The sequence below is a fragment of the Lithobates pipiens genome, unplaced genomic scaffold (assembly GCF_037356315.1).
Source record: "Lithobates pipiens isolate NorthernLeopardFrog02 unplaced genomic scaffold, aLitPip1_a1.2 Scaffold_28, whole genome shotgun sequence".
Classification (NCBI taxonomy): Eukaryota; Metazoa; Chordata; class Amphibia; order Anura; family Ranidae; genus Lithobates; species Lithobates pipiens.
In genome coordinates this window covers 225,004,444-225,023,286 of record NW_027507789.1, presented here as the reverse complement: position 1 = coordinate 225,023,286, position 18,843 = coordinate 225,004,444, and the positions used below count along the sequence as shown (strand labels likewise).

The following is an 18,843-nucleotide window of genomic DNA, read 5'->3' as shown; positions in this document are numbered from 1 at the left end:
TGGTCACTAGAGGGAGACTATACAGGGTGATATTCAGGTGACCACTAGAGGGAGACTATACAGGGTGATATTCAGGTGACCACTAGAGGGAGACTATACAGGGTGATATTCAGGTGACCACTAGAGGGAGACTATACAGGGTGATATTTAATGGCCACTAGAGGGAGACTATACAGGGTGATATTCAATGGCCACTAGAGGGAGACTATACAGGGTGATATTCAATGGCCACTAGAGGGAGACTATACAGGGTGATATTCAATGGCCACTAGAGGGAGACTATACAGGGTGATATACAATGGCCACTAGAGGGAGACTATACAGGGTGATATTCAATGGCCACTAGAGGGAGACTATACAGGGTGATATTCAATGGCCACTAGAGGGAGACTATACAGGGTGATATTCAGTGACCATTAGAGGGAGACTATACAGGGTGATATTCAGTGACCACTAGAGGGAGATGTTACAGGGTGATATACAATGGCCACTAGAGGGAGACTATACAGGGTGATATTCAGTGGCCACTAGAGGGAGACTATACAGGGTGATATTCAGTGACCACTAGAGGGAGACTATACAGGGTGATATACAATGGCCACTAGAGGGAGACTATACAGGGTGATATTCAGTGACCACTAGAGGGAGATTATACAGGGTGATATACAATGGCCACTAGAGGGAGACTATACAGGGTGATATTCAGTGACCACTAGAGGGAGACTATACAGGGTGATATTCAGGTGACCACTAGAGGGAGACTATAGAGGGTGATATACAATGGCCATTAGAGGGAGACTATACAGGGTGATATTCAGTGGCCACTAGAGGGAGACTATACAGGGTGATATTCAGTGACCACTAGAGGGAGATTATACAGGGTGATATACAATGGCCACTAGAGGGAGACTATACAGGGTGATATTCAGTGACCACTAGAGGGAGACTATACAGGGTGATATTCAGGTGACCACTAGAGGGAGACTATAGAGGGTGATATTCAATGGCCACTAGAGGGAGACTATACAGGGTAATATTCAGTGGCCACTAGAGGGAGACTATACAGGGTGATATTCAGTGACCACTAGAGGGAGACTATACAGGGTGATATACAATGGCCACTAGAGGGAGACTATACAGGGTGATATACAATGGCCACTAGAAGGAGACTATACAGGGTGATATTCAGTGACCACTAGAGGGAGACTATACAGGGTGATATTCAGTGACCACTAGAGGGAGACTATACAGGGTGATATTCAGTGACCACTAGAGGGAGACGTTACAGGGTGATATTTAATGGCCACTAGAGGGAGACTATACAGGGTGATATTTAATGGCCACTAGAGGGAGACTATACAGGGTGATATTCAGTGGCCACTAGAGGGAGACGTTACAGGGTGATATACAATGGCCACTAGAGGGAGACTATACAGGGTGATATTTAATGGCCACTAGAGGGAGACTATACAGGGTGATATTCAATGGCCACTAGAGGGAGACTATACAGGGTGATATTCAGTGACCACTAGAGGGAGATGTTACAGGGTGATATACAATGGCCACTAGAGGGAGACTATACAGGGTGATATTCAGTGACCACTAGAGGGAGACTATACAGGGTGATATTCAGTGACCACTAGAGGGAGACGTTACAGGGTGATATACAATGGCCACTAGAGGGAGACTATACAGGGTGATATTCAGTGGCCACTAGAGGGAGACTATATAGGGTGATATTCAGTGACCACTAGAGGGAGACTATACAGGGTGATATTCAGTGACCACTAGAGGGAGACTATATAGGGTGATATTCAGTGACCACTAGAGGGAGATGTTACAGGGTGATATACAATGGCCACTAGAGGGAGACTATACAGGGTGATATTCAGTGACCACTAGAGGGAGACTATATAGGATGATATTCAGTGACCACTAGAGGGAGACTATATAGGATGATATTCAGTGACCACTAGAGGGAGACTATACAGGGTGATATTCAGTGACCACTAGAGGGAGACTATATAGGATGATATTCAGTGACCACTAGAGGGAGACTATACAGGGTGATATTCAGTGACCACTAGAGGGAGATGTTACAGGGTGATATACAATGGCCACTAGAGGGAGACTATACAGGGTGATATTCAGTGACCACTAGAGGGAGACTATACAGGGTGATATTCAGTGACCACTAGAGGGAGACGTTACAGGGTGATATACAATGGCCACTAGAGGGAGACTATACAGGGTGATATTCAGTGGCCACTAGAGGGAGACTATATAGGGTGATATTCAGTGACCACTAGAGGGAGACTATACAGGGTGATATTCAGTGACCACTAGAGGGAGACTATATAGGGTGATATTCAGTGACCACTAGAGGGAGATGTTACAGGGTGATATACAATGGCCACTAGAGGGAGACTATACAGGCTGATATTCAGTGGCCACTAGAGGGAGACTATACAGGGTGATATTCAGTGACCACTAGAGGGAGATTATACAGGGTGATATACAATGGCCACTAGGCCACTAGAGGGAGACTCTACAGGGTGATATTTAATGGCCACTAGAGGGAGATTAAACAGGGTGATATTCAATGGCCACTAGAGGGAGACTATACAGGGTGATATTCAATGGCCACTAGAGGGAGACTATACAGGGTGATATTCAGGTGACCACTAGAGGGAGACTATACAGGGTGATATTCAGGTGACCACTAGAGGGAGACTATACAGGGTGATATTTAATGGCCACTAGAGGGAGACTATACAGGGTGATATTCAATGGCCACTAGAGGGAGACTATACAGGGTGATATTCAATGGCCACTAGAGGGAGACTATACAGGGTGATATTTAATGGCCACTAGAGGGAGACTATACAGGGTGATATTTAATGGCCACTAGAGGGAGACTATACAGGGTGATATTCAGTGACCACTAGAGGGAGACTATACAGGGTGATATTCAATGGCCACTAGAGGGAGACTATACACATCTGTCATATGAAATGTAGTCTTGGGAAATATGGAACAGCAAGAGTTGAAAAATGCAGAATTTCCTGTTGGCACAGAGAGAAGCGATGATTCTCCATTCCAGTCTGGTTTTCCTTCTGTATGTAGTATGTACACCTTGTATGTACACATTGTATGTACGCATTGTATGTACACATTGTATGTATGCATTGTATGTACACATTGTATGTACACATTGTATGTACACCTTGTATGTACACATTGTATGTACACCTTGTATGTACACATTGTATGTACACCTTGTATGTACACATTGTATGTACACCTTGTATGTACGCATTGTATGTACACATTGTATGTACACATTGTATGTACACATTGTATGTACACCTTGTATGTACACATTGTATGTACACATTGTATGTACACCTTGTATGTACACATTGTATGTACACCTTGTATGTACACATTGTATGTACACCTTGTATGTACGCATTGTATGTACACATTGTATGTACACATTGTATGTACGCATTGTATGTACACCTTGTATGTACACATTGTATGTACACATTGTATGTACGCATTGTATGTACACCTTGTATGTACACATTGTATGTACACCTTGTATGTACGCATTGTATGTACACATTGTATGTACACATTGTATGTACACATTGTATGTACACCTTGTATGTACACATTGTATGTACACATTGTATGTACACATTGTATGTACACCTTGTATGTACACATTGTATGTACACCTTGTATGTACGCATTGTATGTACACATTGTATGTACACATTGTATGTACGCATTGTATGTACACCTTGTATGTACACATTGTATGTACGCATTGTATGTACACCTTGTATGTACACATTGTATGTACACCTTGTATGTACACATTGTATGTACACCTTGTATGTACACATTGTATGTACACCTTGTATGTACGCATTGTATGTACACATTGTATGTACACATTGTATGTACGCATTGTATGTACACATTGTATGTACACATTGTATGTACACATTGTATGTACGCATTGTATGTACACCTTGTATGTACACATTGTATGTACACCTTGTATGTACACATTGTATGTACACCTTGTATGTACACATTGTATGTACACCTTGTATGTACGCATTGTATGTACACATTGTATGTACACATTGTATGTACGCATTGTATGTACACCTTGTATGTACACATTGTATGTACGCATTGTATGTACGCATTGTATGTACGCATTGTATGTACGCATTGTATGTACACCTTGTATGTACGCATTGTATGTACACATTGTATGTACACCTTGTATGTACACATTGTATGTATCCGGCTCATCATGAAAGAGAAGCCAATAAGAACACATCTTTCTGCCCCCCCCCCCTTTCCATTTGCGGGGTTCACTACCTGTAGCAGAATTGGTAAACCACCTGTTATGTCCTAGGAAATGCCAAGCTCCTGGCTGATTCTTTGGTATAATGATGAGGTCTTCACTGGCTGCATGCTTATCAAAGCCGGACACAGCCAAGCACCGAGCATTTTCAGAAGAAGGCCATTGAATGTCTCACAATAGATACCATTGTTTTTTCCCCTGTAACATAGTAACAATGTCACTTCCTCCGGCGGTTGCAGACAGATGTGTTTTTGCTGCGCTGTGTTGTGGGAGGCGCCGCGCGCGGTGCGATCAGACGGAAGATCGCTCCTCTTCGCCTCTTCTGTGGTTTTCTTTTTTGTTTTTCTGTCTTTTGTCACGTCAGGTTTAACCCCTCGTGTGTTTCCTCCCCTAGGATCTGCGAGCTCCAGGCATCAGCTGCGCTGTAGAGGCGAAACGCAGGAGCGGCGGCGCGCCATGGCGACCCGGCTGGTGCTCCTCCTCCTCCTCGGGACGTTGGTGGTCGTTCTCTCCGAGGGCATCGATGGCACTTTCCCCACCCTGTCCAAGCAGCGTCTGAAGGGGAGGTTCCAGAGGGACCGGCGGAACATTCGCCCCAATATCATCCTCGTCCTGACCGATGACCAGGATGTGGAGCTCGGTAAGTGCGCTTCCTTCTACAGACCTGAAATCTGCCCGGGAAGTATTCACAGCGCTTCACTTTGTCCACAATTTGTTATGTTACAGCCTTATTCCAACATGGATTCAATTCGTTATTTCTCTCAAAACATAATGACAACGTGAGAGACGTTTGTATGACATCTTTGCAAATTTATTAAACATCAAAAAGATAAATATTCCCATAATTACATAGTAGGTGAGGTTGAAAAAAAGACACAAGTCCATCAAGTCCAACCCGTGTGTGATTATATGTCAGTATTACATTGTATATCATGTATGTTGTGTGATTATATGTCAGTATTACATTGTATATCATGTATATTGCGGTCGTTCAGGTGATTATCTAATAGTTTTTTGAAACTATCGATGCCCCCCGCAGAGACCACCGTCTGTGGAAGGGAATTCCACATCCTTTCCGCTCTTACAGTAAAGAACCCTCTACGCAGTTTAAGGTTAAACCTCTTTTCTTCTAATTTGGCCACGAGTCTTGTTAAACTCCCTTCCACTAAAAAGTTTTCTCCCTATTGTGGGGTCACCAGTCCGGTTTTTATATATTGTGGGGTCACCAGTCCGGTATTTATATATTGTGGGGTCACCAGTCTGGTTTTTATATATTGTGGGGTCACCAGTCCGGTTTTTATATATTGTGGGGTCACCAGTCCGGTATTTATATATTGTGGGGTCACCAGTCCGGTATTTATATATTGTGGGGTCACCAGTCCGGTATTTCTATATTGTGGGGTGACCAGTCCGGTATTTATATATTGTGGGGTGACCAGTCTGGTATTTATATATTGTGGGGTCACCAGTCCGGTATTTCTATATTGTGGGGTCACCAGTCCAGTATTTGTATATTGTGGGGTCACCAGTCCGGTATTTATATATTGTGGGGTCACCAGTCCGGTATTTATATATTGTGGGGTCACCAGTCTGGTTTTTATATATTGTGGGGTCACCAGTCCGGTTTTTATATATTGTGGGGTCACCAGTCTGGTATTTATATATTGTGGGGTCACCAGTCCGGTATTTATATATTGTGGGGTCACCAGTCCGGTATTTATATATTGTGGGGTCACCAGTCCGGTATTTCTATATTGTGGGGTGACCAGTCCGGTATTTATATATTGTGGGGTGACCAGTCTGGTATTTATATATTGTGGGGTCACCAGTCCGGTATTTCTATATTGTGGGGTCACCAGTCCGGTATTTGTATATTGTGGGGTCACCAGTCCGGTATTTCTATATTGTGGGGTCACCAGTCCGGTATTTATATATTGTGGGGTCACCAGTCCGGTATTTATATATTGTGGGGTCACCAGTCTGGTATTTATATATTGCGGGGTCACCAGTCTGGTATTTATATATTGTGGGGTCACCAGTCCAGTATTTGTATATTGTGGGGTCACCAGTCCGGTATTTATATATTGTGGGGTCACCAGTCTGGTATTTATATATTGCGGGGTCACCAGTCCGGTATTTATATATTGTGGGGTCACCAGTCCGGTATTTGTATATTGTGGGGTCACCAGTCCGGTATTTATATATTGTGGGGTGACCAGTCCGGTATTTATATATTGTGGGGTCACCAGTCCGGTATTTATATATTGTGGGGTCACCAGTCCGGTATTTGTATATTGTGGGGTCACCAGTCCGGTATTTATATATTGTGGGGTCACCAGTCCGGTATTTATATATTGTGGGGTCACCAGTCCGGTATTTGTATATTGTGGGGTCACCAGTCCGGTATTTGTATATTGTGGGGTCACCAGTCCGGTATTTATATATTGTGGGGTCACCAGTCCGGTATTTATATATTGTGGGGTCACCAGTCCGGTATTTCTATATTGTGGGGTGACCAGTCCGGTATTTATATATTGTGGGGTGACCAGTCTGGTATTTATATATTGTGGGGTCACCAGTCCGGTATTTCTATATTGTGGGGTCACCAGTCCAGTATTTGTATATTGTGGGGTCACCAGTCCGGTATTTATATATTGTGGGGTCACCAGTCCGGTATTTATATATTGTGGGGTCACCAGTCTGGTTTTTATATATTGTGGGGTCACCAGTCCGGTTTTTATATATTGTGGGGTCACCAGTCTGGTATTTATATATTGTGGGGTCACCAGTCCGGTATTTATATATTGTGGGGTCACCAGTCCGGTATTTATATATTGTGGGGTCACCAGTCTGGTATTTATATATTGCGGGGTCACCAGTCTGGTATTTATATATTGTGGGGTCACCAGTCCAGTATTTGTATATTGTGGGGTCACCAGTCCGGTATTTATATATTGTGGGGTCACCAGTCTGGTATTTATATATTGCGGGGTCACCAGTCCGGTATTTATATATTGTGGGGTCACCAGTCCGGTATTTGTATATTGTGGGGTCACCAGTCCGGTATTTATATATTGTGGGGTGACCAGTCCGGTATTTATATATTGTGGGGTCACCAGTCCGGTATTTATATATTGTGGGGTCACCAGTCCGGTATTTGTATATTGTGGGGTCACCAGTCCGGTATTTATATATTGTGGGGTCACCAGTCCGGTATTTATATATTGTGGGGTCACCAGTCCGGTATTTGTATATTGTGGGGTCACCAGTCCGGTATTTGTATATTGTGGGGTCACCAGTCCGGTATTTATATATTGTGGGGTCACCAGTCCGGTATTTATATATTGTGGGGTCACCAGTCCGGTATTTCTATATTGTGGGGTGACCAGTCCGGTATTTATATATTGTGGGGTGACCAGTCTGGTATTTATATATTGTGGGGTCACCAGTCCGGTATTTCTATATTGTGGGGTCACCAGTCCAGTATTTGTATATTGTGGGGTCACCAGTCCGGTATTTATATATTGTGGGGTCACCAGTCCGGTATTTATATATTGTGGGGTCACCAGTCTGGTTTTTATATATTGTGGGGTCACCAGTCCGGTTTTTATATATTGTGGGGTCACCAGTCTGGTATTTATATATTGTGGGGTCACCAGTCCGGTATTTATATATTGTGGGGTCACCAGTCCGGTATTTATATATTGTGGGGTCACCAGTCCGGTATTTCTATATTGTGGGGTGACCAGTCCGGTATTTATATATTGTGGGGTGACCAGTCTGGTATTTATATATTGTGGGGTCACCAGTCCGGTATTTCTATATTGTGGGGTCACCAGTCCGGTATTTGTATATTGTGGGGTCACCAGTCCGGTATTTCTATATTGTGGGGTCACCAGTCTGGTATTTATATATTGTGGGGTCACCAGTCCGGTATTTATATATTGTGGGGTCACCAGTCTGGTATTTATATATTGCGGGGTCACCAGTCTGGTATTTATATATTGTGGGGTCACCAGTCCAGTATTTGTATATTGTGGGGTCACCAGTCCGGTATTTATATATTGTGGGGTCACCAGTCTGGTATTTATATATTGCGGGGTCACCAGTCCGGTATTTATATATTGTGGGGTCACCAGTCCGGTATTTGTATATTGTGGGGTCACCAGTCCGGTATTTATATATTGTGGGGTGACCAGTCCGGTATTTATATATTGTGGGGTCACCAGTCCGGTATTTATATATTGTGGGGTCACCAGTCCGGTATTTGTATATTGTGGGGTCACCAGTCCGGTATTTATATATTGTGGGGTGACCAGTCCGGTATTTATATATTGTGGGGTCACCTGTCCGGTATTTATATATTGTGGGGTCACCAGTCCGGTATTTGTATATTGTGGGGTCACCAGTCCGGTATTTATATATTGTGGGGTCACCAGTCCGGTATTTATATATTGTGGGGTCACCAGTCCGGTATTTGTATATTGTGGGGTCACCAGTCCGGTATTTGTATATTGTGGGGTCACCAGTCTGGTATTTATATATTGTGGGGTCACCAGTCCGGTATTTATATATTGTGGGGTCACCAGTCCGGTATTTCTATATTGTGGGGTGACCAGTCCGGTATTTATATATTGTGGGGTGACCAGTCTGGTATTTATATATTGTGGGGTCACCAGTCCGGTATTTCTATATTGTGGGGTCACCAGTCCAGTATTTGTATATTGTGGGGTCACCAGTCCGGTATTTATATATTGTGGGGTCACCAGTCCGGTATTTATATATTGTGGGGTCACCAGTCTGGTTTTTATATATTGTGGGGTCACCAGTCCGGTTTTTATATATTGTGGGGTCACCAGTCTGGTATTTATATATTGTGGGGTCACCAGTCCGGTATTTATATATTGTGGGGTCACCAGTCCGGTATTTATATATTGTGGGGTCACCAGTCCGGTATTTCTATATTGTGGGGTGACCAGTCCGGTATTTATATATTGTGGGGTGACCAGTCTGGTATTTATATATTGTGGGGTCACCAGTCCGGTATTTCTATATTGTGGGGTCACCAGTCCGGTATTTGTATATTGTGGGGTCACCAGTCCGGTATTTCTATATTGTGGGGTCACCAGTCCGGTATTTATATATTGTGGGGTCACCAGTCCGGTATTTATATATTGTGGGGTCACCAGTCTGGTATTTATATATTGCGGGGTCACCAGTCTGGTATTTATATATTGTGGGGTCACCAGTCCAGTATTTGTATATTGTGGGGTCACCAGTCCGGTATTTATATATTGTGGGGTCACCAGTCTGGTATTTATATATTGCGGGGTCACCAGTCCGGTATTTATATATTGTGGGGTCACCAGTCCGGTATTTGTATATTGTGGGGTCACCAGTCCGGTATTTATATATTGTGGGGTGACCAGTCCGGTATTTATATATTGTGGGGTCACCAGTCCGGTATTTATATATTGTGGGGTCACCAGTCCGGTATTTGTATATTGTGGGGTCACCAGTCCGATATTTATATATTGTGGGGTCACCAGTCCGATATTTATATATTGTGGGGTCACCAGTCTGGTATTTATATATTGTGGGGTCACCAGTCCGGTATTTATATATTGTGGGGTCACCAGTCCGGTATTTATATAATGAAATCATATCCCCTCTCAGGCTTCTCTTCTCCAGAGAGAATAAGTTCAGAGCTCACAACCTTTCCTCATAACTAATATCCTCCAGACCCTTTATTAGCTTTGTTGCCCTTCTTTGTAGTCGCTCCATTTCCAGTACATCCTTCCTGAGGACTGGTGCCCAGAACTGGACAGTATACTCCAGGTGCGGCCGGACCAGAGTCTTGTAGAGGGGAGAATTATCCTTTTATCTCTGGAGTTGATCCATTTTTAACCACTTCCCACCCGGCCAATGTATATATACGGCGGGTGGGAGCCGCCTGCTCCTGATAGGACGTTCAGGAACGTCATTCAGGAGCAGCGGGATCGCGCGCGCGCGCCCGCGCAGCGGCGCGATCCCGATGTGCTCGTGTCACCCGGACACGGCACATCTCAGATCGGCAGGAGGGCTCTGTGATTGGCCCTCCTGATCACATGACGGCCGTGTCCAATCACGGCCGTCATGTGATGTAAACAAACAGCCGGTTGCTAGGCAATCGGCTCTCCTCTCCTCACACGGAAGTCACCGCTGAGAAGAGGAGAGCAGAACGCTGCAGCCGGCTGATGATCAGTGAGTATGGGCTGCTTTTTACAGCTTTTTACTCACTGATCATCAGTGTAGTGTAAACACACAACACACCACACAGTGAAAACACAGTCCCCACATATGTCCCCAAAACACACATGTCCCCAAAACATACATGTCCCCAAATAATAAAAACACATGTCCCTAATAATAAAAACATGTCCCCCACATATGTCCCACTAAAATCACATGTCCCAATGATTATCTGCACACATATGTACGTGATCACCTGCACACATATGTACATGATCATTTGCGTACATATGTCCGTGATCACACAAACCAATTATTATACACTTAACGGAATTTTTTTTACCAAAAACATGTAGCAGAATACATTTTGGCTTAAATTTATGACAAAATTTGATTTTATTGGATTTCTTTTCAAATAGAAAAAAGAAAATATTGTTTTTTTCCCAAATTTCCGCTTTTTTTGCGCTTATATCGCAAAAAATAAAAAATGGAGTCGTGAATAAATAACACCAAAATAAAGCTCTATTTGTGCGAACAAAATGATAACAATTTCATTTGGGTACAGTGTAGTATGACCGCGCAATTGTCACTGAAAGCGCGAGAGCGATGAAAGCTGAAAATTGGGCTGGGAAGGAAGGGGGTGAAAGTGCCCTGTATTGAAGTGGTTAATGCCGATATTCTGTTTGCTTTGTTGGCAGCGGATTGGCATTGCTGAGCCCATCATCTACTAGGACGCTTTACACAAATAAAATTGATGTCTTTTTTTCCCCCACAAATAGAGATTTCTTTTGGTGGTATTTGATCCCCTCTGCATTTTTTTTTTTTTTTTGCACTAGAAACCATTTTGAAAATTTTTTAATAAAATGGTTAAATGTGTTCCCTGTGAGTGATTTCTAACTGTGGGGGGGGGGGGGGTGCTTTGACCGGGGGAGGCAGACAGTTATCCGTGTTCCCCTCTCTCAGAACAGCGATCTGCCTCTCCTGAGAATGATCGGCGTGTCTCGGCGGACACATTGCGTCGGCTGGATTCGCTGATTGGCTCCTGCTGTGTCCAATCACAATGGGAGCGGGTTGCCCGGTGGCTCACAACCCCCAGTGCATGGAATCACATACGGGTACGTGATTTCGAGCGGGTTCGGCCGTCCTGCCTCAGTATTATCTGTGTGAGAGGGGAGACCAGGTACCTGACACTCATAGAGGTGGGGCGGCACAGTGGTGTAGTGGTTAGCACTCTCGCCTAGCAGCAAAAAGGGTCGCTGGTTCGAATCCCAACCACGACACTACCTGCCTGGAGTTTGCATGTTCTCCCTGTGCCTGCGTGGGTTTCCTCCGGGTACTCCGGTTTCTTCCCACACTCCAAAGACATGCAGGGAGGTTAATTGGCTTCTGTCCAAAAATTGTCCCTAGTATATGAATGGGGGACCTTGGATTGTGGGCTCCTTGAGGGTAGGGACCGATGTGAGTGTTCAATGCACAGGGATAGGGACAATTGGGGCAATTGTAGACCACACTCACTCAAGTTGAACTGGTGTCTGTATTCAACCTTACTATGTAACGGGGAACACACCTCATAGATCAAGGGTGGAGTCCTTCACTGGGTGCTCTGGCTCAAACGGCCTCCAGACATTGAAAACGCAGCTCCAAGAAAAGATCTGCCTGCCAGCTCCAGAATCCCATGAAAATCTTTATTTGCTACATAAAAATCCAGAATAAAAACCGACGCGTTTCGGCAAACAGCTCTTGCCAAAACGTGTCAGTTATTTTTTAATCTTGACCTTTATGTAGCAAATAAAGATTTTTGTGGGATTCTGGAGTTGCCGGCTACATCTTATCTTGGAGCTCCATTAGGTTAGTACTCATGCCTTGCTACACCGGGGTCTTTTACATGTTTTCCAGGGTCTTTGGTATGAACCCCCCCCCCCCCCCCAAAGGACACCATCTGCATTGCGTTTGCATGTTTTCCTCCATTTTTTCCCCCCATACACGCTCTGAAGGCACATTGCTCGATTTTATTGGCTTCTTTCTAAATTGGCCATAATAGGTGTGTGTGTAGGGGGGGTGGGGGGGCTCTGAAATTCCAACTGCAGCCCCTCTTGGCAGACCCTGGCAATGCTCCTCTGAGGGGCGAATGCAGCTCAGGCACTCATTTCAAGCATGGAGCCGCACACAGAACACGGGTCCGCGGTGTATGATTTGCGTCGTCGTGGTTGTCAAAGGGTTGGATGTCTTTCCACCAATAATTGGCCTCATGCCAGCTGTAAACGTGAAGATATTCAGCTCAATTTACAACCAACCACCCAACCAATCTAACACCAGCCTGAGGGTTTGTCAGCGGGCGTTGTGGTCGGATGGCGTTTTCTCCAGTCAAGCCTATGACCAGAACAGGCAGCGCGTTTCCTGCTTTGTTCAAACGCACCACCATAGGACAATAGCGTGATTCAACGCAGGTCAAACACAGCCTCTGCATGGCTCAATTAAAGCTTATGGGATTTTGCTGACCTGTTTGACATGCGTTGCGAACACAGGAATACGTCTGTTGACATGAGCCCTAATGGCGCACCAAGTGCCTTGTGAGCTGCATCGAACAGCATAGGCTTGGCTCAAGGACGCCAGTCCAACAATTGCTCTTCAAATGTCATACAAGAGCGTTGCATACAATTTAGAATGGTGGCATCTTGATGTAAGAACAAAAAGCGTTCCCACGCACAGCAGCGCATCGCAACAAGTCTGCATAGAAGGCGTAGGGTGAAATTTATTTTTTACAATTTTTTATTTTTTTAAATCAACACTGAGATACATGGTAACGACAACAACACAACATGTATGCACAACTAACACTGGCACATTATGGGCACCATAGCATATGCCCACTGATCTGAATGAGCCCTAAGGAATGCATCTGCAGTTGTTGTGTTTTTTGGCGCTTTTTTGTTTTATAAAGTGTTTTTAAAGCGGAGGTCCACCCTAAAGTGGACCTCCGCTCATCGGAACCCCCCCCCCCCTCCGGCGCCACAATTGGCACCTTTCAGGGGGGAGGGGGGTGCAGATACCTGTACAGTACAGGTATTCTGCACCCACTTCCGGGATAGCTCTCTGCGGAAAGGGGCGTAGATTACGCCCCTTTCCGCAAGTGCCCGCCCCTTTCCGCAAGTGCCCCGCTGCCTGCTGGGAAGCACACAGATCCCAGAGGCAGCGGGGACCATCCTAAGGGCCGGTTCACACAGGGGGTGATGCGAGGCGACACCGACTTGCCTCGCCGCGACCTCAGCGGCAACTTGCAAATGACTTCTGTATAGAAGTCAATGCAAGTCGCCCTGAGGTCGCCCAAAAGTAGTACAGGAACCTTTTTTCTGAGTCGGAGCGACTCGAGTCGCTCCTCTCAGAACGGTTCCATTGTACAGAACGGGGGCGACTTGTCAGATCGCGGCGAGGCAAGTCGTGTCGCCTCGCATCGCCCCCAGTGTGAACCGGCCCTTGCGCAGTGCGATTCGCGCATGCGCAGTAGGAAACCGGGAAATGAAGCCGAAAGGCTCCATTTCCTGATTCCCATACCCAAGATGGCGGCGGCAGCACCCGACAAGACGATCTGGAGATCGGCTTCGGGGGCGCGGGCGCGCTGGACAGGTAAGTGTCACTATTTTAAAAGTCAGCAGCTGCAGTATTTGTAGCTGCTGGCTTTTAAAAAAAAACGCGGAGTCCCGGCGGACTCCCGCTTTAATAGGTTTTGAATTTTTTGGGAAGTGTTCATGTTGCTAGGAGGTGGTCTCTGCCTTCATGCAGGAAAATGCACCAAACGTGCCGAGTACATGCATTGTTGCATGCAATTCCATTGAAGTCTATGGTGCCTAAAACGTACTATACAGTGGGGATGTAGCGGGACCAGTGCAGTGACCACAGGCAAAGTGGCACCTGAGGAAGAAGCGGGATCAGGCTGGCAGGAGTGGACTGAAGAAGCGTAGTTAGGACGGAAGCCAATGCCATACACAGGAAGGCAAGTCAGGGAGTAGGCAGACGCGTAATCAAGAACAGAGCCGAGGTCATGCACAGGAAGGCAAGCCGGGGAGTAGGCAGACGCGTAGTCAAGAACAGAGCCGAGGTGATGCACAGGAAGGCATGTCAGGGAGTAGGCAGACGCGTAGTCAAGAACAGAGCCGAGGTCATGCACAGGAAGGCAAGCCGGGGAGTAGGCAGACGCGTAGTCAAGAACAGAACCGAGGTCATGCACAGGAAGGCATGTCAGGGAGTAGGCAGATGCGTAGTCAAGAACAGAGCCGAGGTCATGCACAAAAAGGCAAGCCAAGAAGTAGGCAGATGATTAATCAAGAACAGAGCCGAGGTAATATGCCCTGTACACACGGTCGGACATTTCCAACGACAAAATCCGCCAGATTTTTTCCAACGGATTTTGGCCCAAACTTGTCTTGCATACACACAGTCGCACAAAGTTGTCAGAAAATCCGATCATTCAGAATGAGGTGACGTACAACACGTACGACGGGACTATAAAGAGGCCAGTAGCCAACAGCTTTCGTCTCGTAATTTATTCTGAGCATGCGTGCCACTTTGTGCGTCGGTATTGTCTACACACGATCGGAATTTAAACGATCGGATTTTGTTGTCGGAAATTTTTAGAACAAGATCTCAAACTGTGTGTGTCGGAAATTCAGACGGAAAAAGTCAGATCGAGCCCACACACAATCAGAATTTCAGACAACGCAGTCCGATCGCACATTTTCCATCAGAAATTCCGACCGTGTGTACATGGCATTACACAGGCAATCAAGCCAGGGAGTAGGCAGATGCGTAGTCAAGAACAGGGCCAAGGTCATACACAGGAAAGCAAGCCAGGGAGTAGGCAGAAGCATAGTCAAGAATAAAGCAGAGGTCATGCACAGGAAGGCAAACCAGGGAACAGGCAGATGTGTAGTCAAGAACAGAGCTGAGGTCATGCACAGGAAGGCAAGCCAGGGAGTAGGCAGATGCATAGTCAAGCACAGGGCCGAGGTCATGCACAGAAAGGCAAGCCAGGGAGTAGGCAGAAGCATAGTCAAGAACAGAGCCACGGTCATGCACAGGAAGGCAAGCCAGGGAGTAGGCAGAAGCATAGTCAAAAACAGAGCCGAGGTCATGCACGGAGTAGGCAGATGCTTTGTCAAGAACAGAGCCAAGGTCATGCACAGGAAGGCAAGCCAGGGAGTAGGCAGAAGCATAGTCAAGAATAAAGCAGAGGTCATGCACAGGAAGGCAAACCAGGGAGTAGGCAGATGTGTAGTCGAGCACAGGGCCGAGGTCATGCACAGAAAGGCAAGCCAGGGAGTAGGCAGATGCATAGTCAACAACAGAGCCGAGGTCATGCACGGAGTAGGCAGATGCTTTGTCAAGAACAGAGCCAAGGTCATGCACAGGAAGGCAAGCCAGGGAGTAGGCAGATGCATAGTCAACAACAGAGCCGAGGTCATGCACGGAGTAGGCAGATGCTTTGTCAAGAACAGAGCCAAGGTCATGCACAGGAAGGCAAGCCAGGGATTAAGTAGGCAGAAGCATAGTCAAGAATAGAGCAGAGGTCATGCACAGGAAGGCAAACCAGGGAGTAGGCAGATTTGTAGTCAAGCACAGGGCCGAGGTCATGCATAGGGATTCAGTGGAGTGGGTAGAAGGGTGGTCATGAACGTTCCAGGGTCATGCATTGTAGAGCAAGAGAAGCAGAGTCCTAAGAGAAAGCTGGGGTCAAAACCAGGGATCAGGCAGCAGAGAGAAGTCAGGAGGCAAGCTGGGATTGGCAAAGAATACAGGGAACACAGGAGCAAGGAGTACTGGTAGCTGAAGATTATCCAGCAAAGCCCAAGTGCAGCCACTGACCCTATATAAGGCATTTGGCGCTAGTTCTGGCAGCAGGTGTGTGAATGTGCGTCAGTGCGACCCTGCGCATGCATGCATTTCTACGAAAACGAGCATGACCATGTAAAGTATTGAACTATTGCAGGTGTTTCCCTCCACACATTTCTATTCCTCTACCTCCTTTTCAGCACATGCTTGTTCTGAATACCCTGATAGGTGTCAATGGATACCAGTCCGCTGACCTCCGCCGCTCCATAGAGGGCAATGGGTGCTCTGATCGGGTCCGCCTGAAAAACTGACAGGCGGGGAACCAATCGGTCACCGCCCCTGTGTGAAAGGGCCCTGAAATAGGCCAATAGGCACCTAGACGTCAGTGCCCAACAGGCACGTTCGTCCAATCGAATGCACATTGACGCACGTATAGCAGGAACTGTGCGCTTATCTTCGCACACGACTCTCCTACCAGACACGCGTTTTTTCAGGCATGTGACTCCTTTTTAAATTTGATTGCGGTCAACTTAAATGAACTGTCACTTTTTGAATGTAGGGAACCTTTGTGAGAACCTCACCCTCCCAAATTTCCCCCCCTTCTGCGTATTTGACCCTTGCAAAGTGGGGGTGGGGGGTGCACTGGACGATGGGGTTCAACTCTTTGGTTTGCAATTTACCAGCCCTCTATAATATGGGGAGACCTGGAGGAGACCTCTTGATTGCGTCTGGCCGGGCATGATTCCATTGGTTGGTTCTGGCTCCTCTCCGAGCCGCGTCCTCCGGGCTCAGATTTATGTAGCCATGTAAATAAGAATTGAATGTTCCCAGCTGCCGTCTCCTTACTCAGCACTTGCAGCCGGCAGCGGGGCGGCTCGTTTGCCACTCATCTCCATAAAGGGTGACAAATGTACGGAAATTCTTGTTTTATTTTTGCAGAAAAGCATATTCGCCCCCCCCCCCCTCCCCCCTCGCCCCCCTCCCGAAATCCATCTTCATCTCATCGTGCCTCCGCATACATTAACTCGCACATTAAAGCTCTTTAATACAGACTTACCGAGCCGTCAAATCCCCAGACGGCGATGTGCGCCGAACGCACGCTTGTCAGATCCGCCAACGCCGCCGCCGCTCTGCCTTTCGTAATCCAGACCCTGCGACATTACAACCATTTCATCCCTCAATTAAACGGCCTTCCCACCCCCGGCCCCAGATAAGTTTATTTTCTCCCAACGTTTCTTGGCGCGTGAATTATTCCGCCGTCGGTTCATTTGTCAAATGAAAGAATTCAACTTTTTATTTTTTTGCCGAGTCCTCCTCCCGGAACGTCTAATGAAAGCGTTATTGATCGCTCGCCGATTGTGCGGTGTGTGGGAGGGAGGGAGGCGGCGGGAACTGATGGGCCCCGGAGATGAAGGAGCCTATTTGCGGAGGGCGAGATTGCTGCGCTGCCCTTTATGTTGTCGGGAGAAATATGAATTCCCACCATATCGCCTGTTTGTTGGCGGCAGCGGCTCGCCGTCTTTTTTTATTTTATAGAAATCCGAAATAATCAGAAAAGTTTATTCTGCAGTTCGCAAATACTTCGTTCCCCTTTTTTTTTATTCCTTTTCTGAACTCGCAGTAACTGAACTCCGGCCTTCCCTTCAGAATAGAACAGTTGTGCCGGTTCCTCTTCTGGTTTATTCTGATTTCACCGCACACTGTGAGCCTCTCACAATTTGCCTTAGAAACTGCGGCAAGTCAGATTGAGCAGGGGGAGGCAGCCTGGGGCCTTCCAGCTGTTGCAGAACTACAACTCCCATCATGCCTCTGGGAGCAATTGTAACTGCCAGCCTTTGCAATGCCTCGTGGGAAATGTAGTTCCACAACAGCTGGCGGGCCCCAGGTCGCCGCCCACTCCTCCCGACTGACACCCACCCATCACGGTATTGTGATATTTGCATAACCCCTCCCACTGCTTGCATCAGGACTGAGGGCTCTGGAGAGGAGTTACTGAGGTTGGGTGATGTTTTCAGAACGTTATGTACAGCCCCCTACCGGCCCCTCCTGCCAGCCATGATCTGTCTGCTTTACATAGGGGTGCGACAGCGTCAGGACAAGGGAGGGGGCAAAAGGGACTTGTGCCCCAGGCACAGTGGCTCTGAAGGGAGGGACAAGCTGGGAGCTCCAGTGTCTCTCTTCTCCCTTCCTATTACTGACGGGAGTGATTGCAGTATCACTCCTGTCAGAAGGTTATTTTTTCCTTCTGGAGCATGGTGGAACCCCTGTCACTTGGCCAGTTCGGCCCAGTTCATGGCACAATTTCTGCATTCCGGGTGAGTTTTTAATGCGTTCCGGTGTATTTTTATGCTTTTTTTTTTTTTTCCCTGGCGTGTTTCTGGTGCACTTTCCAT

At 46.6% G+C, this 18,843-nt stretch overlaps 1 protein-coding gene across 1 annotated transcript in view; it reads left to right on the top strand.

Annotated features, from left to right (window-relative positions):
* Positions 1-18,843, top strand: part of SULF2 (sulfatase 2) — a gene marked incomplete in the record, with an annotated part of 294,975 nt that overhangs the window by 188,498 nt on the left and 87,634 nt on the right. Inside the window, 1 exon segment of the mRNA XM_077460607.1 lies at positions 4,788-5,033. Within this exon segment, the coding sequence (XP_077316733.1) occupies positions 4,850-5,033 (184 nt within the window).